We start from the raw sequence: 20108 nt of genomic DNA, 5'->3' as shown, positions 1-20108 counted from the left end.
TGGAAGTTTGGAAATGGAAATATAGAAAAATGTAAAAATTCAAACGTTTTTAAAGAAAATGCAGGATTCAGACAGCAGAGGGCAGTGTCTTCACATGGAAGCTAATTCCTATGCCTTTCCTTGAGCAAACCAGTCTGGAGGTGACCTTGAATCTGATCATAGAAGAGCAAGATACCTTACACAGACATATTGTGAAGGTACTAAACTGAAGTTAATTTTCCTGTGGTCCAAAACATCCTGCACAACCAATCTTTTTTTTTTTTTTTTTTTTTTTAGATGAATTGAATTTCCAGGAGGTGGACATGCATTTGTAGTTTGGCCAAAACAGACAAGCAGATATGCATCTTGAAGTACTTGTGTGGCGGGTAGTCCAGTTTTATTTGGTCCCAGCATGCACCTGGTGATTTGCATAATGCCCCCTCTCAAATTCCCCCCTAGGAATGCTTGCTAAAGAGGATCCGCAAATCAGTCATCCTCTGGCACTTGGACCAGAGGCAGTGTACCATGGATGAAGTACTTCCTGTTTCCCAAAGAAGCTGTGGGGGGTCACTTTTTGGAGGAAAGGTTCTAAGTTACTGTCATTAACATAAATCAGTGGTGGGAGGAAATACAGTAGAATTTTTTTGTTGCTTTGGGGCATCTCTACTTGAACATTTATTTTTCCAATGACTTTTATTCCCAACATTTGGAAAAATCTTTTCTTAGTCAAAATTGATTTATACTTGTAGTATCAAACGTAGATAAAATGCATTTAATCATTTCAGCCTGCTTCAAAAGAACGTGTCTGTCTTCTCTCCAACGGTATCTGAAGATAATTCTCTCCAGATAGTGACGCTCTTGTAGACTAAAAGCATCCTGTTAGTTTGTGTACAGGGATAAGATTTGGAAGCCGATCACAGCCGAAGAATGTATGGATCCTCGCCCCGCCGACATCCGTGATGACATCATCTTTCGTCATGCAGGAGAGATTCCTTAAGCATGATGAAGGCAGGGTGGTATCCTATCACTTTACTCGGGACTCCCACTCTTTTGCCCGCCAAGTTTAAAGCAACTCCCCCAATCCTCCAGACAGGACAAGGGAGGCCCCCCGTACCCCCCCCCGACTTTCCATTTCCCTTTTCCAAACTCTTGTCATTTAAGTACCGTGACCTGTCTCTCAACACCCGCGAGTCCCCGCCGAAATCACCTTATTAGATTATATCCTTCCATGTGCTTACACGTGCTTTGTTGTGAACATGATTTAAAGTGCGGTCAGAGACGAGCAGAAGCTTACAAGCGGTTTGGGGGAAAAAATGGCCTTTTTTTGCGAGAGATTAAGTGTCCCGCAGCTGGTGGCTGCCCCGTATTATAAATGACCTTAGAGGGAGGCTGATTCATAGCGTTCGAGGTCCTACTGGGAGGTGAAGCCCGATAATACTCGATGTGTCATGAAACATTTCAGGTGATGTGCTGCGTTTCCTGTGTGAGCTTTTTAATGTACACTACGGCGTTCTCACAAGTAAACTTCATCATCGGCGTACGATTCAGGCATCCTAGCAGCAAGAACTTCAAGGTTCTTGGTTTATGGCTGTCTTCCTGTCTACTCATTGACTACAAGTATTCCCTTGACCATTAAGATGGCAGCTGCAGTTTTAAACATTAAGTATATAAAATGGGCGGTTGGACATCACCGATTCCCAAAACCGACTCTGCTGGCCCCAAAAGACTATCAGAAGGTTTATATTCCATGAACTTTAATGTATTCATGACCCAAGCCGTTTTGTGACGTATAGACCAGTAGCATTATTTTAAAAACCATTCTACAGCTGACTGTGTCAGGTTTTTAGAACTGGACAAATAAGTTCTGATTTCTTTGTTCTACTAAGAACTCAAGTTGCAGCATTCTAAATGCACCGCAGCTATTTGATGCTCTTCTGAGCTCTTCAAGTACAGTTGAGTCCAGCCCGTTTTTTTCTTCTTGAACCGTACGGGGTTTCGGTTCATAACACCAGTCATAAACTCTGTGCCCCAATAGTTAAACAAACCTTGGTGGGAGGTTTGCCAGGTCTTACGCTATGGATGCAATTGGCCAGTAATGAGCCGGTGTTGGCCCGTTGTCATGATATAGGCCAATGCGCAAGATATCCTCACCTGGATTCTCTCCTTGAACTGGTCTTGCCGGGCCATAAAAAGACGCCAATTGCCCCCAAGTGACTTGTTGGTGAATAGAACCTGCCAAACTGAGACTCGTTGTATAGCTTTAGTCATTTTCATCCACATGTCGGGTCATTTGTATATTCCTTCTTTCCAGTTAAAAAGATTTCCACAAATGTATTCACATCTGGCCAGCACATGTCCAAATTCTTTTTGTGCACTGGTTGGCTATAGACCGTGTTTACGGTCCGAAACCACAGATTGCCTTAACCTTTGTCCTCCGGGCTAAGCGAGTGGAGCATCTATAGGCAAGAGAATGAGAATTAATTCATCCCAATTGAAAAACTGAGTGAAACTTGGGGAAAGATCACATTTCCTCATTCTTCTTTCAACCATTGTGCAATGAACAATGTGAGGAGCTGTGTGAGGCCTACAATGGATTTGAAGTCGTTTTTGGTGATAATCGCAAGTAACCATCTCGTAAACTGTGTTTTCAGCTTGATTTCCTTGCAGCTATGTTCTCATGACTCATATTGATACTGACTCCCGCATGTGATCCACAGTTAGTCTCATCATGTTGTCTGAAATTATTTTCATGTTCTTTAAGTCTGGGCCAGGTACAAGTACTTGAGGAGCTAATTCTTCATGTTCTCTTCATGGGATGTGTGGAAATGTTAAAAAAATAATAATACACCAAATTCATTTGTCTGGTCCGGCACCTTGGACGGGTCAAAGCATATTTCATGTGGGGTGGCAATGCCCCCCGCGACCCCCCCTCTAGCTCCGGCGGTGCTCCTGTGACGAAAGTGATCCGGAGTTGTCTGCTTCCTCTGTTAACCTTTGATGGGTCATGGCAGGAGTCTCTTCCTGTTTGAGGTGTCAGCTACCAGGCAGGATGATGAGAATACCACGTGGTTGGTCAATGAATCAGACAAAGGTCATTTTTTTTGTGTGTGAGCTGACTGAATATTAGTCTTTTTTTTTTTTTTTTTGGCAACCGGTAGTAAAAGAACTGCCTTCAAAGGTCACCACGGAGAAATCTGTGTGAGACCCATGCAAACAAAACAACCGTTTTGCTTCTCTTCATTTGTCTTCATAGTTGTGTTGATGTAATGGTAAAAGTGACTCATTTGCCTTGGAAGCATTTAATGTTCGTTGTGAGCTAAGGATAAGCACCTTGCAAAGAACATAGAATTGTCAAGATCATTTTGGACTTGACCCTTTTAAATCGAAGCAAACTTTGCTGAACACTTTTATGAGTCTTTTGGGGGAACTGCCTGTGTTTGCCTAATGGTAAATCCATCTCAGGCCCCTTAACCTAACCCAAACCTGAACCCTAACTGCTATCCATAATCTGATCTGTAATCCCAAACAGAAACTTTATTCATCTTAGTCCAAACCTGAACCCAACCCACTTTCTCAAATTTGGATTCTAATTTGTCTAAATCTTCTCAAATCTTGAGCACGCTCCGTATTTGAGTACATAAAGGCCCCCTTGGCACTCTTTGGGCCAAATTCTGCTTTATGATGATAGAAGACAAAGCTGGGAAGAAGGCCCGAGGGGTGACAGCGTCCAGCTTTTAGGAAATCATAATAATGACATCTTCTGTCATCGCCATCAGTCTGACCGCCTGGTAGGATGTTGAACTTCCTGTACCTCAAGCAGGCCAGCATATTCCGCAGACCTCGATGGATTCCCCCAACGTTTGAGGTCGTCCATTCCAGAATTTCACTTTGCGAATCGGGCCAAGGGCTCCTCCGTAAGGACGGATGCATTTTGTCAGATGTGCAACTTTATCTGTGCGTTGCGGTGGAGAAATTTTTCCACTTAAAAACCAGCCAGCAAATTAAGATGACATCAGCATCAAATTTGCCTTGACAGAATTTTTAAATCAGTACTCCTACATTTACCAGAGTGTTTTTTTTTTTTTTCCTTACACTAATATATTTAAGTTCTGCGTGAGCATATTTAACAAAGCGCACAGTATGTTAGTAACTCATGGAAATCTTAAAATCCTCACATATTTTTGTTGTCAGGATGTAAATAACATGTTAAAGAGGCTTACGTAACTCCAGGAGCGTGCTTGTGACGAGGAGATCTGACTCCATTCTGTTTAGCTTACTGATTAACGGCGTTCAGGCTGCATCCAGATGTGCTTTGACCTAACGGCACACCATCGACTTTTCGGATCAATGGCGCAGAGATACAGAGCACCATCCACCTTGCCAAAAAATAATAAAAAAATACATCATGTATATAATATACATATTATAGGTGTATCTATATTATACATATATCTTTTTTATTTATATATTACTTATAAAATAGCAGGAACATGTGTCATTTCTGACACTTGGCACTTGAGTTGAGCAACACAATCTGTTTATTTTCAAAGGCCCGCTCTTGACAATGGATCAGGGATCAATGTTCAAATATCCAACAGACATTGGTTTGTTTGTGAGTATCAACCCTGTCATTCTAGCCTTCGTTGGTCCCGTTCTAAAATCCCCTGAAGCCGCTCCAAGCATAAAACCTGCTGCAGAACATAGTGTGCGAGCCAAACTTCTCCAAACATCTAAACATCCCGCACAGAGAGGACGTATATCGGGTTCACTCGTGCACGTTTTGATCCAGAATCGCCGCCATTCCTCGTTTTTATCATATCTGAGGGATGACCTTTATGATATCTCATGGTCATGCTTATTGTCGTCTTAATTCTTCAACTTGTTTTCACTTTCACACAATCTATTTTTCTCAGACATTTTGCTTGTCTGATTTTCTTGTCCTTATATTCCTGATTGACTCAATCCACTAGTCGTTGAGTCCTTTCCATGCCCTATGAGGTGTTCTGTGCAATTTTTTTTTTTTTTTTTTTTTAAATAGCTTACGTTTTCATGTGAAGTCATGAGGATCGGCAAGATAAGCTAAGTCACCTCTGCTGGCATTTGAGGCTGTTTAGCAGCATGTCTGTCTGCGGGCTTATTAAAACTTGGCTCCCTAATGAACATTCGCCCTTGAAGCCTGCTGAGCGCTTAGTGCAGCCCAGGAGACGGGGCCCTGGACGCACGGGGCCTCTTCCTGCTCCCTACGGAGAGCCGGGGGTATAAAAGTCAGCTGTAGCGGCAGGCTGGGGGTCGAGTCATATGAACACTTTTACATTACATTAAACTGGAATGTTAAGAAAAGACAAATAAAAACCACCATTTTTTTTTCCCCCCAGTGAATATGGTGGAAGTTTTCGTCTGTTGTTGACATACTGAGTGATTAAAGCCGCACTGCTGCCGCGGGGCTCGTCCATGTTTACTAAATTTGAGTCAGAAAGTGTGCCACCACATTACACTCACGTATTAGCGTTTGCACGAGAAGGCTGGACAAAGCCTAGGAGGGTTGTGTGGGCTTGTAGACAGCAATGTTGCACAACAAGGAAAGAACACCTCCCTCCAAGGTGCTATTTACAAGCTAGGTAGCAACGGGAGACATCCAAGGGCGATGTGACCTAGTTAATGCACTAGAATGTGCTATTTTGCATGATTTATTTATCATGGAAATGCTATTATCTAATATTTTTTCTTTTCTTTTATATTATATTATATTATATTATATTATATTATATTATATTATATTATATTATATTATATTTATTTATTATATTTATCCATTATATTTTATTTTATATTATATACACACACACGCATACATATACATTTAATTTGCACAATTTTTTTGTCCAGGCGGTAAGGTTAAGACAGGCTGGCGGTTTGTTCCGACTAAATGGACTATGTGGAAAAGGTTTAATGGATTGAAAAATAACAAATTTATCATGCTTAGTAGGAAGCCGTCGAGGTCAAATTGACCACATGCGGGGGGTTAAATCGCATCATAACTTTCTGGTTGCTCGACCTTCACTGTTAATTGGGGGCAGTGAAGAAGACATTTGCTTCATCTAACCCTAACCGTCGCGCAGAGCACATGATTCTCGACTTCGCAGCTAACCAAGCATGAGGCCCGTCCGGAGGGACCGGCGCTCATCAAAACGTGAGCATGACATGAAACTGAACGCTACATATGTGCAATACCCAGCTTGAAAACATAGTCAGCAATTAGTCAGTCCCGTCGCTCTAGACCATACCAAACCGGTGTGCTGTCGGCGTCGGGGTTGCTTGTAGGCACGTGTCATCCGTGAGTCAACTGCTAAATGGTCTTTATGCATCATCTGCTCCACGCGGTAAACACGCGTTACTCAACGGGCTGAACTCTGCTATCAAAACAAAGCCAGGGATTCGTAAACCTTTTGTGGTTTTGCCTGAACGAGAGTGCCTTTTTAATTGTGAGGAGATTGCAACGATTAAAAAGATTGATGGCCGACAGCCTGGCATACGCACTAAAAAGCAAATAGTTGAGGCTTCGACGTGGTCCAGATTCCCAACTGTGCTGTCATTGTTTGTGTCTGGAGATAATTAGTGTAAAGAAATGAAATGAGGAGGATATAACACATTTTACAGGTATTGTCTCAAAGAACCACTTGTCCTTCAAATTGGAAAATTTGGACAACTCACTGGAAAGCCGACACTCAGTACCAGACTTGTTTTTTCTTTTTACCTTTCTGCTTATTCATCATAATTTTTTGAGGGGGCTCCTGTGGTAGGATCGGAGGGATGCGGGGTAGTCGCCACACATATCACTTTCGATCCTCCCGGTAATGCGGAAAATACTTAGGATTCAATTTTCCGTGGCTGTTTCGCCATGAAGGACAAAGTAAGAAGGATTCTGGCGAGGCCGTATTACAGTTAGGTCAAAACCGAGAGGGACGCTTCACTCGGGGCTCTGGAAAAGTGAGAAGCCAGGTGGATCTATACAAACAGATTTTTGTATAATATTTCTCTTATGAAATCTTTGGAAATCAGAGACAGAAGAGTGACTATTTTATTTATTTATTTATTTATGTATTTATTTATTTATTCTTAAATTGTATTTATTTGTTTATTTTAATTTCCAGCACAGCATCCTTCAGGAACTGATGCTAAATATGGCATATATATATATATATATATATATATATATATATATATTTTTTTTTTTTTTAATTATTTTTTTTATTTTTTTTTTATTTTATATATATACAACCAATGACAGCTGCCCTGCTATTGACTCGCGACCTGTCCGAGGTCCAGTCTTCCTTTTCCCTGAAACCTTCTGGGATGGTCTCCAGTGCCATGTGACCTGGAACAGTATAAGTGGTGATAGATGATTGGAGAAAATGATAGAGATTCAAATGAATGGAGATGAATTACAGTAACAGCTCACATCTTAATCAACGTAATGCTTATTCCTCATGGATGTGCTTAAAATAAACATCCTGAGTTGCTTGTAGGTCCAAACCCGACTTTACAAATTTGATTCATAGAGGGATCCACGTTTTACGATTCTCCCGCTACATCTTCATGTTATTCGTCTTGCTGCATCAGCGTAAAGAATGATGAAGGTCTCCTTCAATATTTGGCATCGGTCACGCTCAATGAAATAAAAGTCCATCATTTCAGCTTTCACGACCTCTGCCAAAACGAATCCTCCTTCTCCCACCTTTTCCCTCAGGTCCCGACTGCCGCCTGTTCGGAAACAATGTCGGTATTATGTTCGTTCCTGGACGAGAGGAAAGAGAAGCCGGAGAGAGCTTCGATACGAAAAAAGTAGCTCAAGAAAAGATTGACATTCCTCAGTGGTGCTCGCCATTGAAAACCATCACAGAGGCCGATTCAGGCGAATCACTTAAAATTCAGGAGCGCTGGGTTGACGCTCTTTGCTGAAAACGAGAGCCCGGCATTCGGCTTCTCGTGATACTCTTTGCCTTTCTAATAGGGACACTTGAACTCTGAACCCTTCTCCCACTTGGCGCCGACAGGCCAGTCACTCAAGATGTAAATGGACGCCCGCGTGTCGCTCTGGAAAAAAAAAAAGACATCGTTATCAACTTAGCATCTCGCTCTTTTCAGTCCTGCGACAAAAGATACCAAGCTCTCCCGATCCCTCGTTTGCTTGTTGACGAGTTAACGAAACACTATTTGATGTGGTTTCCGGCTTCCTCCAGATGATTATTGTTTCCCCCTAAACAGAACGTTTATACGCCGCAATCGTAAGCACGGCCATTATTTGAAGCTCTGTTTGAGTCAAAAAGGCTCATAACAAACAATGGCGGTCAAAAATATCCAAGGCTTGGTTTATTATTTGAAGCGCTCTTCCATATTTTCCTCACAACTTGTAAATCTTTTCGAATGAGTGTACAGTTGCTGTCAAGGAGTGGCCGTAGTCTTGGATAGCAGATTTAAACTACTGCACAATTATAAGATACATACAAACTCCTTCTCTAATTCGATTCTGCTGGGCCGCAAGATTAGCTGTAATCAGCTGTGGCACGCAGCCTCGGTCGCTTTGAAAATATCCGTCGCTGTGTTTCTCTCCATCTTCAACGTTGTGTGTTTTGGAACGCCGTGCTCCCGAGTGCGGTCGTGTTGCGCTCAAGCCACAATGGAGGCACGGATTGCGTAAAGGAGTTGGTGCCAGTTCTTTTTGGATTTTTTCTGTCTTGTTGCAAATTGAAAAATCCTCAAGCAAAGTTAAATTCTAACAGCAGCCCTATTAGAAGAAATCAACCCGTGAGAAAAAACGACCCCATTCCCATCAGTTGACTTTTTCCGTGTCTTCCTGAGGGTGGCAGAGTCTCGGTGGAGATTTAATGGTGGTGCAGAATTATGTTGTTTTCCAAACAGTTAGGTGGATGGGGGGGGGGGGGGGGGGGGGGTGATGATGCAGCGTGGATGACAAGAGGCCGTGAATGGGACCTCTTACATAACCTGAACAGTTTTCCAAGGTTTCCGACGTTTGAAATGCGAGCTTCATCTACTACATCTGTGTGCCCAAGCAAGCCAAGATGCATGTTTACAATTGTGAATAAACAGCAGCTTTCGGTTTAAAAAAAAAGCTGTAAGCATTTGGCCTTGAAAGAGTTAGTCCCTTCAACGCAGCGTTTCCAATCGTTTTGGAGCCAAGGCACATTATTTTACATTGGAAAAATCGCACAGATGATCAAAAAAAAAAAAAGGCAAAAAAATGCGTTTGTCATGTAATCCAATGGCTTATGTAAAGGGTGAATTTTAACAAACGCCATCTAGTGGCTGCGCAATGAATTATTTCGCCTGCAAGCATGTCAAAACCAATAAATGATTTTTATGAATACATATTTTGTGTTTAATCAACTCAAAATGGTGCGGGGGCATCTTTTGTAATTTTAAGGTCAATTTAACAACTTTTAGAAGAAGAAACACATTTTTTTTAACGAAGTTGTATATTTCTTTTAGATAAAATCTTTATATTTTGTTATTCAAGTCAACGTGTGGATATTTAATTTTGAAAGTACAACTTTATTCTCAAAATCTTATGCCATTATTTTGCAAAAATACGCTTTTAAAAAAAAAAATAGGTCAATATTCGTCGCTGGCTGTCAAGCGCAGTCGCGTGGAGTGGAAGCAACAATATGGCTGGCGCACAAGGGGCTGTTTCTTCCCGGTGACTCCTGAGGCGAGGAGGTGGTGATATTCAGGAGGGGGGGGGGGGGGGGCGCCGCTCGCACACACGCACAAACACACGCACATGGTCTCTCCTCTGCGTCTCTCACTCACATTTGGAGCTCAGCCTCAGCAGCTCGCTGCTCTTTCTGGCGCCTCATTGAAGGAGTAAGGAAGGAGAATGTTTCTCTGATGTGAGAGGAAAAGTTTTTTTTTCTTCATCATCGTTTTGAGGACATTGCAAGTTTTACCTGGTCATTATGAGGAGGAATCCACTTCAAAAAAGAAATAATGACATTTAAGACAACTTGAGAAGCAGAGTCCTGGACTTCTTTTTTCTTTTCTTTTTTTTTTGTTATAGAAGATCTTAAGTTGAATTGCAGGAACATTTTTGGCTTTTATTCGTAAAGAAAATGGAGCGAATTCCTTTGGGTGTTGTGGTGCTTTTAGCTGTGGCAGCGCTGGTTCACGGAGGTGGTGATGGCCACACGGACACCTTGACAGGTGGGAAGAGAAGAAGTCCAAGTGCCGGCCAGATGGAAGGTGCTGAAAGAAGTCCATCGGAGACCACCCACAACAGGGGGGATGACGGGCTCCCGTCAAAGGCTGCCCCGATCAGGAGCGCTCGACACCCCCGCAGCGTGACCCCCCCGCAGCCCAGAACCAGAGTGAACCGTCGGCAGAACAGCAAGTCCAGCACCAGGCGACTTGTCGGGTAAGAGTGGCACCCAGAATTGCATGTTCAAATTTGATTCATGTATTTCAAATGAGATGCATTCTGCTCATTTTTGGCAGAAGATCTTTCCAGGAAGTCACTTTATTTTTTATTTTTTTTATGATTTACACATTAAATTAGTATTGCTTATTGAAATGAGGTGCAATTTAACCAGTTTCAACAAGTGGCAGGTTCCAAGTTCGCAGTCCTGGTATTACAGTTTTTTTGTACACTTAACAACTCACTTATGTTTTCAATAATTTCTCTTTGGAGTGTAATACCACTCTCAACCTCTAGAGGGCAGTACACAGTCTACCTGGAGACTGCAAATTAAAAACAAGCACAGGAAGTTACCTACCTAGTCTAGATCTTTTTTTAAATTGGACCTCACCTGCTTTAATTCTGTTTTTTTTAAGATTAAACAAAGTGATAGCTGCAGCTATTTGGCTACGATTATCCATCGATTATTTTTTTCCTCCTCCACACTGCTTTATTTTGATTTATTATCCAAACTTTTTAAGGTAAGTTGACCAATTTTGAAAAAAAAAGGGATGTTATCAGCATAGACTAGATTTTGGAACATATCCAAATAAGGAAAAATAGCTCTGCAAAACGTGATAATATGTTTTTGGTAAAGCATTCAATTTCTCTAGTTTGGGACAAGCAGGAAGTCAAGTGTGTGTGTTCTGGCTGCTGTTTGGCCGTCTCCCCTCCAGCCTCACTTGGTGGTGGGTGTGCGCTGCAGCTGGCTTGCTTACTTGCTTCTCTTTGAGAAAGCAGAGTGTGGGAGAAAAAAAAAAGAAGTCAGTGCCCCTAAACACAACTTGTGGGGCAACATTTAGTCAAGTCAAGTCAAGTTTATTTGTATAGCCCTAAATCACAAGCAGTCTCAAAGGGCTTCACATAGACAATCAATTGACAATTATTCTCAAAGCATCCCCTGATCTTGGGCTCCCAAAAGGGCAAGGAAAAACTCAAAAACCCCTACCAGGGGAAAAATGAGAAACCTTGAGAAGGGACCACAGATGGAAGGATCCCCCTTTCAGGATCACCAGGCTGCAATGGATGCAAAGTGGGCACATAAAATACATAATATGGAAATCAAAAAGTGGATGTCCAGGCCAAAGCGAAGAGCTGTCGGAGGGGCCTTCGATTGTCCTGGCAGTGTCCTCTAGGAGGGTATTCCGCTGCAGTTCCCTCATGCTGAATTGGTCCACGAGAATCTAGATAGCCGTCGTCAGCTTGGGTGTCACATAACCACCTCCCCAGCCGGGGAGGGGTGGGGGGAGTGGGGTCGGGGAGAGGGAGCAAAAACAAACTCCAATCCTGTAGGACACCCAAAAAAAAATAAGAACCACCTGTTTTGTCCAATGAGTCCCTTTTCTTGTTGTCTTTCTCCATCAAACTCCCCAACAAGAAGATGGCTTGTATCCATATTAAAGCGCTTTTCTTTTTGTCTAATGAACCCTCCATGCATCCAGTTCTGTTTGTTCCATAGGGACAAAGCATGATACTCGCCCATGCTGCGAGGGAGGGGGGGGGGGGGTTGTTTACATAATGATCAGAAGGGGGATTTGAATGGTTGCCCTTGAATTGCACACACTGAAGTAAAAGATCCGCTTCAGGATTTTGGTTCTCAATCCAGCTAATTTAAAAGAGATCTTTTTAAATCTGCCAACGATGTAATAAATGAATCGTGAATTTGAACACGTTGATTCATTCAACTTCACATGACTCAATGTTGTTTTTTTTTTTTTTTTTTCCTGGATGGGTTTCCATTCAAAACGATCGCCTGCAGCTTTTTTTTTTTTTTTTTTCTTCCCACCCCTCCACTTTCGCACTGACTCACGACTCCTGTTTTGTGAAGCCGAAACGCGACTCCTTGATTTTACTCACTCTTAGTAAACAAACGTCAAGGTGTTAACAAGCTGATTTATCGTCTTAATCGCAACCTGCGCTATCCAAGTGTTCATTCCGTGAGTAAATCATGTGATGGAATTTCTATGCTCTGACTGATGACTTTGGCGTGTTTGATTTACGTCAATGGAGGAGCGCTGCCAAAGGGCCTAAACAACTACTATGTTATCTCCGTGGCGCCTCAGTTTAATGAGTAAAATCCAAGCGAGGTCGAGAAGTCAATCCGCGTCCTCTTTTCCCAAATCTCCATGACTCAGATATGCATTTACTAGAAGAAGGGGCCCACATGCATGCCAGTGTTGCATCCAAATGTAAAAGAGCAAAAAAACATTTTTTCATTTGCTCGATAATTTATTTATCAAGGATGCAGGATGCTTTTCAAGTCCCGTGTGTCTCGCATAATCCCTTCAAGGTTCAAATAACCCCACACTTGTTTTGACTGTGGACTCTCGCATGAGGGTAAAAAGAGATCCACGCTCAGATCGAGTTTCCCGACCCTCCCCTGATTTTCGTCTTATTGCTTTAAATTCTATTAAATCGTATTCTCCGAGGTGTCGTGTCATTATCGATCGGCCACCCCCGTCAGAATGATCCGAACCCAAAACATGAAATCAGATCGGGTTTGTCACGCAAAGGGCTGAGGAGATACTCACGCATATCGTGAGCGATTTATGACCTATCGGTATCTTGTCTTAGAATGATTCTTTCTATGCAGGCCGAACGTGTGCGGCAGTCAACAATGCTGCTCCGGCTGGGCCGTGGCACCGGGAACCAACCGCTGCATCAAACGTAAGCCCAACTACCACAATAATAAACATTTATTGTTTAATACTTTGCCACAATATCTTTGCAAAGTCAGCATTTTTGCTACAACTCATATTAGGTGTTCCTAATTTTGTGCTGTAACTCTTCCCACTTTGTAAATAGAGCTTTTTTTGTCACTGTGGATAAAAAAAAACCAAATTTTTAATTACATTTCAGTTCTATATGTCATTGTTTGTCTGCAAGTGTAATAACATGTTTTTGGGGAACTTTTATTTTTACATTTTACAAGCCAACTTTGTTTACAAGGCTCGATCGACGGTACCTTCGCTTGTTTACTGCTTTCTCTCTCTCTCACATAACCCAACAAGTAGATTACACAACAAACTGATTGGCCCCAGCAGCCTCCTAGTTAGGTCCACTTCCTTCTTTCCTACATTCCCCCCACCCCCGACTCAATTTCCCGCTAAAGGCACATTTAGCGAGGTGTTAATTACGTTTAACGTCAGGCTGCAGTGGTCCGAATAAAAGTGTATGTACTTTAAATCAGCCAAAATAGCTCTGGACCACGAAGGCAACACTATCATCAGCAAAGTGAAGCCCCCTCGGCTGACGAGCTGCCAACACTCTGCTCCCCTAGGCTGGAATAAAAAAAAAAAATGGTTATCTTCCAACTGTCCTCACTTTAAGGTGCCTTATTATGCATTGGCAGCGGGAGCAAACTTCTCACTCTGAGGGGGTAAACTTGTTGCCTGGGAGAGAAATATGAAAACATAGCTGGGTTGAGCTATGTCGAGGAAATTCCCGCTGAAGGGACTGTAATATTAAAAGTGTCAGCTTTGGGCTTTTCTGAAGAGACCGGATTGGGTGTCGTGGGTTATGGCTGCTTAACAGAACCTTATTGTTTAATTTAGTTGAGCTTAGAGGGTTAGGGTTAGGGTTAGGGTTAGGGGTTAGGGTTAGGGTTAGGGGTTAGGGTTAGGGGGGTTATGTCAGGAATTGGACCACCTCATTGTTTATTAAATACTCTTCGTCCAGAGACGAAATTCTGATCATTGGTCTGCAAATGATCATAATACTGTATCTTTACTTTGATCCATTAGGATGAATAGAACATTCCTTGTACTATTTATTTTCTCTCCGGTTTGGTGGAACTGAGAAAATTCAATGTGGTGGCCAAAAAAGCAAATGCATTGGTTGGGTAAAGTGAGGACATGTGCAGGCTTGGCTGGAGTGCATCTTAAAATTGGATGAGATGAATGTAATGTGTTGTTTTGGTGTCAGGAGGACTTAGTGTATAGAATGCTCCACTGTCACTTTATCCACATCTGCAGTTTTTGTTAGCGAGCTGAGGGACTCATATTTTAGCCTCACCCATTCATAGCCCGCCAGTTGTTCTGCATCAGTTAGCTGCAGCTGGCCGTTAAAATTAACTTTCATGTAAGAATATTAAGAGCGCTATTTCAAAATAACGCAGTGGGAATATGTTCATCGTGCTAAATGCTAAAGCGATAAAGCGTGCGGGGTCAACAGTGGTTTTGAATTGAGAAGAATGGCCACAGAAATCTGTTTACAAAACCGTAAGCTACTTAGCGGTGGAATTAAAATGAGAGTTGAATTGCTGACATGTTTTGGGTCTGTATGGGCTAATCCTCAATTAGATCTTGTAGGTCAATTTGGAATTAGTCTTGGTTGGCATGATTTTTTTTTTCAAGAAGAAAGTGACGCTATTGTGTTGTTTTCTAATTTTTCATTTTGATTTCAATGGTAGTTTCAAAAAAATGTTTAGCTGAGCAGTGTTGCTCCAACTAGCTTTCGTAGCTAACATGCTAAGAAGGTCATTTAAATTATTGACCCGATTCTTCACCAGGTACACTTTTCAACCCTTCGCACCACAAATTGAGTTTATTTCACGTGGTATCAAGCTGGAAAGCGAGCAATTCCGAAAAGATTTATAGCCACCGCCGATCTTACAGAGTGCAGATGACGAGTTTCATCATTGATGTAAAACTGATGTCAGGATCTTGACTCAACCGTGAGTGAAACACGATAGAAGGTTTCAGAGTTTCTTTCAACTTTTTTCGCTTGGCCTGATGCCGGGGCCCCATTTTTTAAAAGCCTTTTGCTCACTCCAACTATGAATCATTTCATTTTAAACATAAATTGTTACATAAATCGTTGCGTGTTTCTTTACATGGATGAACTATAGGTATAGATTTTCTAATGTGTCTAAATAAAAAAAAAAAATGCAGTTGTTAATCATCATCATTTATCACGCCCGATGCCGTGACACCCCCCCCCCTCCGAGCCGTTTGCCGTTGATTGATAAGATAATTTAACAAGCATCGTAACACACAATTTAGACTTCTCAAATTCCCTTTGGAATTTGGAAAGCAACAGAACATGCTCATTGTTGTCTTGAACATGTGTGAAACAGCTGGGCAAGTATCAAGGACATACAATACATCTGTAAATGTTTTCGAACCTTTTAAAAATGCATTGAAAAATGTTGGCGCGCTAATAGAAACAAACCATCATCCTCGGCTCCAATATCCCCCCCAAAAATATTATTTCTGTTTATGTTGTGTAAAAAGAAAGGAAGTGACTACATTGGGGTCACCTCATCACTTACAATCAAGCATGTATTGTAGCAATTTTTTATTCTTTTTTTTTTTTTTGCCGAACAAGAATTTATCCAGCAACACATGTTTGACTTGCAATGTTGGTCATTTACATTCATAAAATGTGTGGCATGTGCAGCTGGAGGCCGTGAGAAGCTGAAGAAAATCAAACAAAAGTGACAAATTAGTCTAATGGGTGATTTTTTTATTTATTTTCTTTCATTTATTTATTATATGTAGGACAGGACACAAATTAGACCCATCTAATTACGGTCCAAATTCATAATTTTCGACATTTTTCTTTAATACTTGAGAATACACATCTGGGTTCATTCAAGGTCGCAAATGTTCGCCATTTATTCAAAATTCCTTGCGACACCAAAAATCATCAGAATTCCAAAATATGAACCGTACAGAGCGTTAGAATCCATCTCGTTGCATCCACAACATCCAAGAAGCATGAAAGAAGTTTGTTTTCAAAGGCGTCATTACACATGAGTGGCAGCTTTATGTTTTACAAGAACAGGAGGAGCTTTTTAAAAATGCCTTTTAGTTTGTGATTTAACTGAGCGGAGGGTAAAATTAGAGTTCTGCAGACAGCCACAAACCCCTCCTTGGCTTTTATATGTGTCGAGGGAAAGGGGGGGGGGGGCGAGTAGCGGGAGTTCACACTCCCCTGTGGCAGCCTCGTGGAGAGTTATGAGCCATTAGGCAGAGCCTGTAATCCATACACACGCCATCCTTCCCCAAAACTATCATTAACATTGAAGCCGGACAACCTGTTCTCACTTTGTCTTCCCCAAAAGCAGGAGTGCTGCTTTCGCCACTCCAGCTGGTTCGCCTGTTTGAAGCCACCACATGTTTCTTTAATTGCTACCATCGTTGAAAATGGAGCCAAAAGAGGGAATAATCAAATGTCTGGACCTGTATTGGATGTAATTGTCTTTTTTAGGGGGGTTGTTTATTTTTTACGCATCTTCAGATGATCAGCATTGAGGATTTTTTATTTTTTTTATATTGGATTAGGGGATTTTACCATTGTGTCTGGAATTATATTTAGACACTCCACTTGGGATGAATTAATGCTTTTCTCAATTAGGAGTTTTATTATAAAAGAAAAATCATAGATGGAATTTTCTATTGTTCTGAAGTCTGAAAACAGTCTCTTCATTGAATTCATGTGTGGGGGAAAAAAAAATCTCGGGTAATAAATTTGAAAAATTAAAAAAAATTTGATGATAAAATTGACAAAGATTAAACTCTACTTTGCCCCTTTCCTAAATTGTAATATCCCACAGACATTGTTTAAAATTCTTCCAAAAATGCCTCCTCCCATTTGACATTGAATAACTTCCCTCATCCGTTTATTGTGTTTGAATACTTCTGAATTAAGGCAAACTGGAAATTATAACTCGTTTGTTGTCAATGACAAAATGTCAGCTATGGGAAGAAATGAATACATAACAGGTGTGGTGGGTTTGACTACCATCAATGTGAATGTCATGGGTCGACTGTAGGTTAGCAAAATCCCTCAATGAGCCGAGGGTGGTGTGGAGAATTAAAAGCTCCAGCTTCCGTATTAGACCGAAAGACTTGATTCCGAAATGTGCATAGTATGCGACGGAGGCGCTCTAATCCGCTGAAACGCGAGCCGTGTAAGATTTACCGCAAGGAGAAAATACATGATCATTTGTCATGCTCCCGTCTGTTTTACATTAGAACAATAGAGAAGCTTTAAAGTCCATGCCGTTTTGCTTGCGGACAGCGACGTCAGGTTTTGGCAGGCCAGCGGGTGATCGCACTGGACCGGCAACCATGTGGAAGTCAAATGCTGGAAAGAGATTAACGCTCACTTGAAATCATTAGCAAAATCGTTTGATGAAATTCTCAATAGAATATATATTTTTTGAAATTAACACTTGGCTTGCTTCTCGGGACGTATCAGGTTCTGCGGGTTATCTTCACGGGAGGTTCATCCATCTATTTCTTTTCTATTGGAGTCTAGCCAAGTGTAGTTTGGTGAAAAGAAAACTACACCCACTTAGTCTGTCTGAAAATTATTTATTTACGACAAATAATTACAGTCTGAGGGAATCATAGTGGAAACGCCAAGTCCATATTATTGTGTGTTTGATTGCTAATTCGGCCGCATCAGCATGTTTGTTTGGGCTGTCCCAATCTGCCAACACAGATCTTAATCGTCTTTTCAGATGACCGGATTTGGACACAACCTCCCAAAACTTGGCCACACCGCCTTCCCTAATCATTAAAGGCGAAGCGGCAATGTCAGGAATGTCTGCCATTTCTTCTCGTTTATTTCCGACAGATTCAGCTTTTATGACGCTCGCTGTTCGTATTTATGAAATGGTTGGAATGCTAGGCAATTAGTTTTAATGATGTGCAAGACAAATCTGCACGACAGCAATTACTGTGACAATGCGCTCACCGGGCCAGAGGCAAGGCCCGCCGAAGACGCAGACGGGCATCAGCGCCGAGAAACTTCCTGTGGGGCGCGATACCCGTACTCGTGTCATTGTTGGAGTTTCTGTGACAATGTTGTTACTGGAAGACTGGCCTTTCACACACTACCGAAGACACACATAAACAATGTGTTTAGATATGGTTGGAGATCTCCGGAACGTCACTTTGGCTTCTGTTTTCCTCCTCAAAACTCGACATGAAGCCGGCACATAGCCAAGCCATACAATCTCGATGATGTATCGACCTCCTTGCCAGACAGTCAGGGCATTCCCATTTTATCCCATGATGGAAAATTCCCATCACCACAACCGAGCCGCACCGCCCTATTTTCTATGTAGGTGTACGACTCATCAGCGAAAAAAAAACAAAAAACAGTCTGACTTTTCCCAACAGTCGTTAAATGTTTGAATGAATCCGCCGCAAAACTCGAGAGAGTGTGATATTCAATCCTCACTTTGTTAGCTTTTGTCCTCACGTCACACCGTGACTCTCGCATAATGGGGCTGCTCTTCCGATTACCATTCATGGCGAGGAAACCGAAACACAGACTTTTAGTTTGGATAAGTACATTTAACGTAAGAGGCAACGAACAGGGGGCCTGTCTCAAATCCAGAAGCTGTGCTCGTGTTTCGTGTTCACAGCGTCTATGTCAATAGCATTCCATCGGCGTGTTGACAGAGTGCCGCTCTTTACTTTGCGGCCTGATTTACCGTTAAAAGGACAATGTCGTAAATCCCCCTCCAGCATCCTCTATTAAAAAGCTATGTGTCACAAAATGGAGAGACTGTTTACATAAATGGCATGCCGCCGGGCTTTCGAGGCTTGAAGTAGCTGTCGTGTGACGGGAGGATGTGGAAGTGGGTCGGCCCACTGACACAGATTGTTTTTCCATGACCGCGACGTGACCTTCGATACAATGTATTCGCCGACGTTTAATAAATATTATGCGGCCGTTTATCATCGGCTTGAGTTTTTTTTTTTTTTAAATAAAAGCTGCACTTGTACGTCACGTCTCTGTGAAGTGTCAGATATTTTTAGTTCTCTTAATATGACCTGAATTGAACATGACAGCCACCCCCCAATGCTACATAAAAGCTAAGCTAACGACCTCGCCATATAACTGAGGACAGACAATAAGTTCTAAGAATGACCCTGCTGAAAACTCGAACTCCATCTGTGTTTTCTCTTCAGCCGACTGCCAGCCGCCCTGCCAGAACCGCGGCTCCTGCAGCCGGCCGCATACCTGCGTGTGCCGCTCAGGTTTCCAGGGGTCCCGTTGTGAGGAGGCGGCCCCCGAGCAGGTGTATATCCATGACAGAGGGTCTCTGAGGCGCGTGCAGCCGGGCAGCAACCCTTTCCACAGAGACCAACCTCAAAGACGCCCCGCGGAAAGCACCAAGGTCCAGACCCCGAGACCTGCGACCACCAGGCAACCAGTCCGCTCTGCGTAAGTAATCCACCTCTGCCCCCCCCCCCCTCTCCCTCACCTGTTCTATTTGTCGCAAGACAACCTCAATCAACAGGCCAAATAATTCAGCTGAAATTCAAAAATCCCCAGAGTAGTTGCTTTAAAGCTTTAAAAAAAAAGAAAAGATATGAACCACTCGATTACAACATTTTTTAACTTTCTTGGACAAACAGCCGCAGTTTAATTACATGCCAGTGTTTACACGAGCAATAAATCCTTCCAGATGAGTCGATTCAACTCCTAATCTTTGATATACTCGTTGTAAAACAAATGTCAAGACCGATAAGAATTTGCTTCCATACTTGAGGTATTAAGGTAAAGCCCTAAGCTGTGGAAACTTAATACGGTTTACTAGACGCAAGTATCAAACGGACTATTTTCTATGAAAATAGCCTCGGGGCAATTCTATTTTCTTAGTGTTTGACATTTGCCGTTTTTCTTCACGATTTTT

The 20108-nt window shown here is 42.1% G+C and overlaps 1 protein-coding gene across 1 annotated transcript in view; it reads left to right on the top strand.

The window, feature by feature from the left end:
* Positions 1 to 10106: 10106 nt before the first annotated feature.
* Positions 10107 to 20108, top strand: part of LOC147045255 (latent-transforming growth factor beta-binding protein 2-like) — a 51362-nt gene continuing 41360 nt past the window's right edge. The window contains exons 1-3 of the mRNA XM_085932381.1: positions 10107 to 10408; positions 13041 to 13114; positions 19381 to 19636. Of these exons, the coding sequence (XP_085788507.1) occupies positions 10107 to 10408; positions 13041 to 13114; positions 19381 to 19636 (632 nt within the window). The remainder of the gene's footprint in view (positions 10409 to 13040; positions 13115 to 19380; positions 19637 to 20108) is intronic.

Source organism: Syngnathus leptorhynchus, chromosome 15 (genome assembly GCF_054491065.1).
Source record: "Syngnathus leptorhynchus isolate UIUO chromosome 15, UIUO_Slep, whole genome shotgun sequence".
NCBI lineage: Eukaryota > Metazoa > Chordata > Actinopteri > Syngnathiformes > Syngnathidae > Syngnathus > Syngnathus leptorhynchus.
The sequence above is the reverse complement of the archived record's forward strand: the minus strand, read 5'-3'. Positions and strand labels throughout refer to the sequence as shown.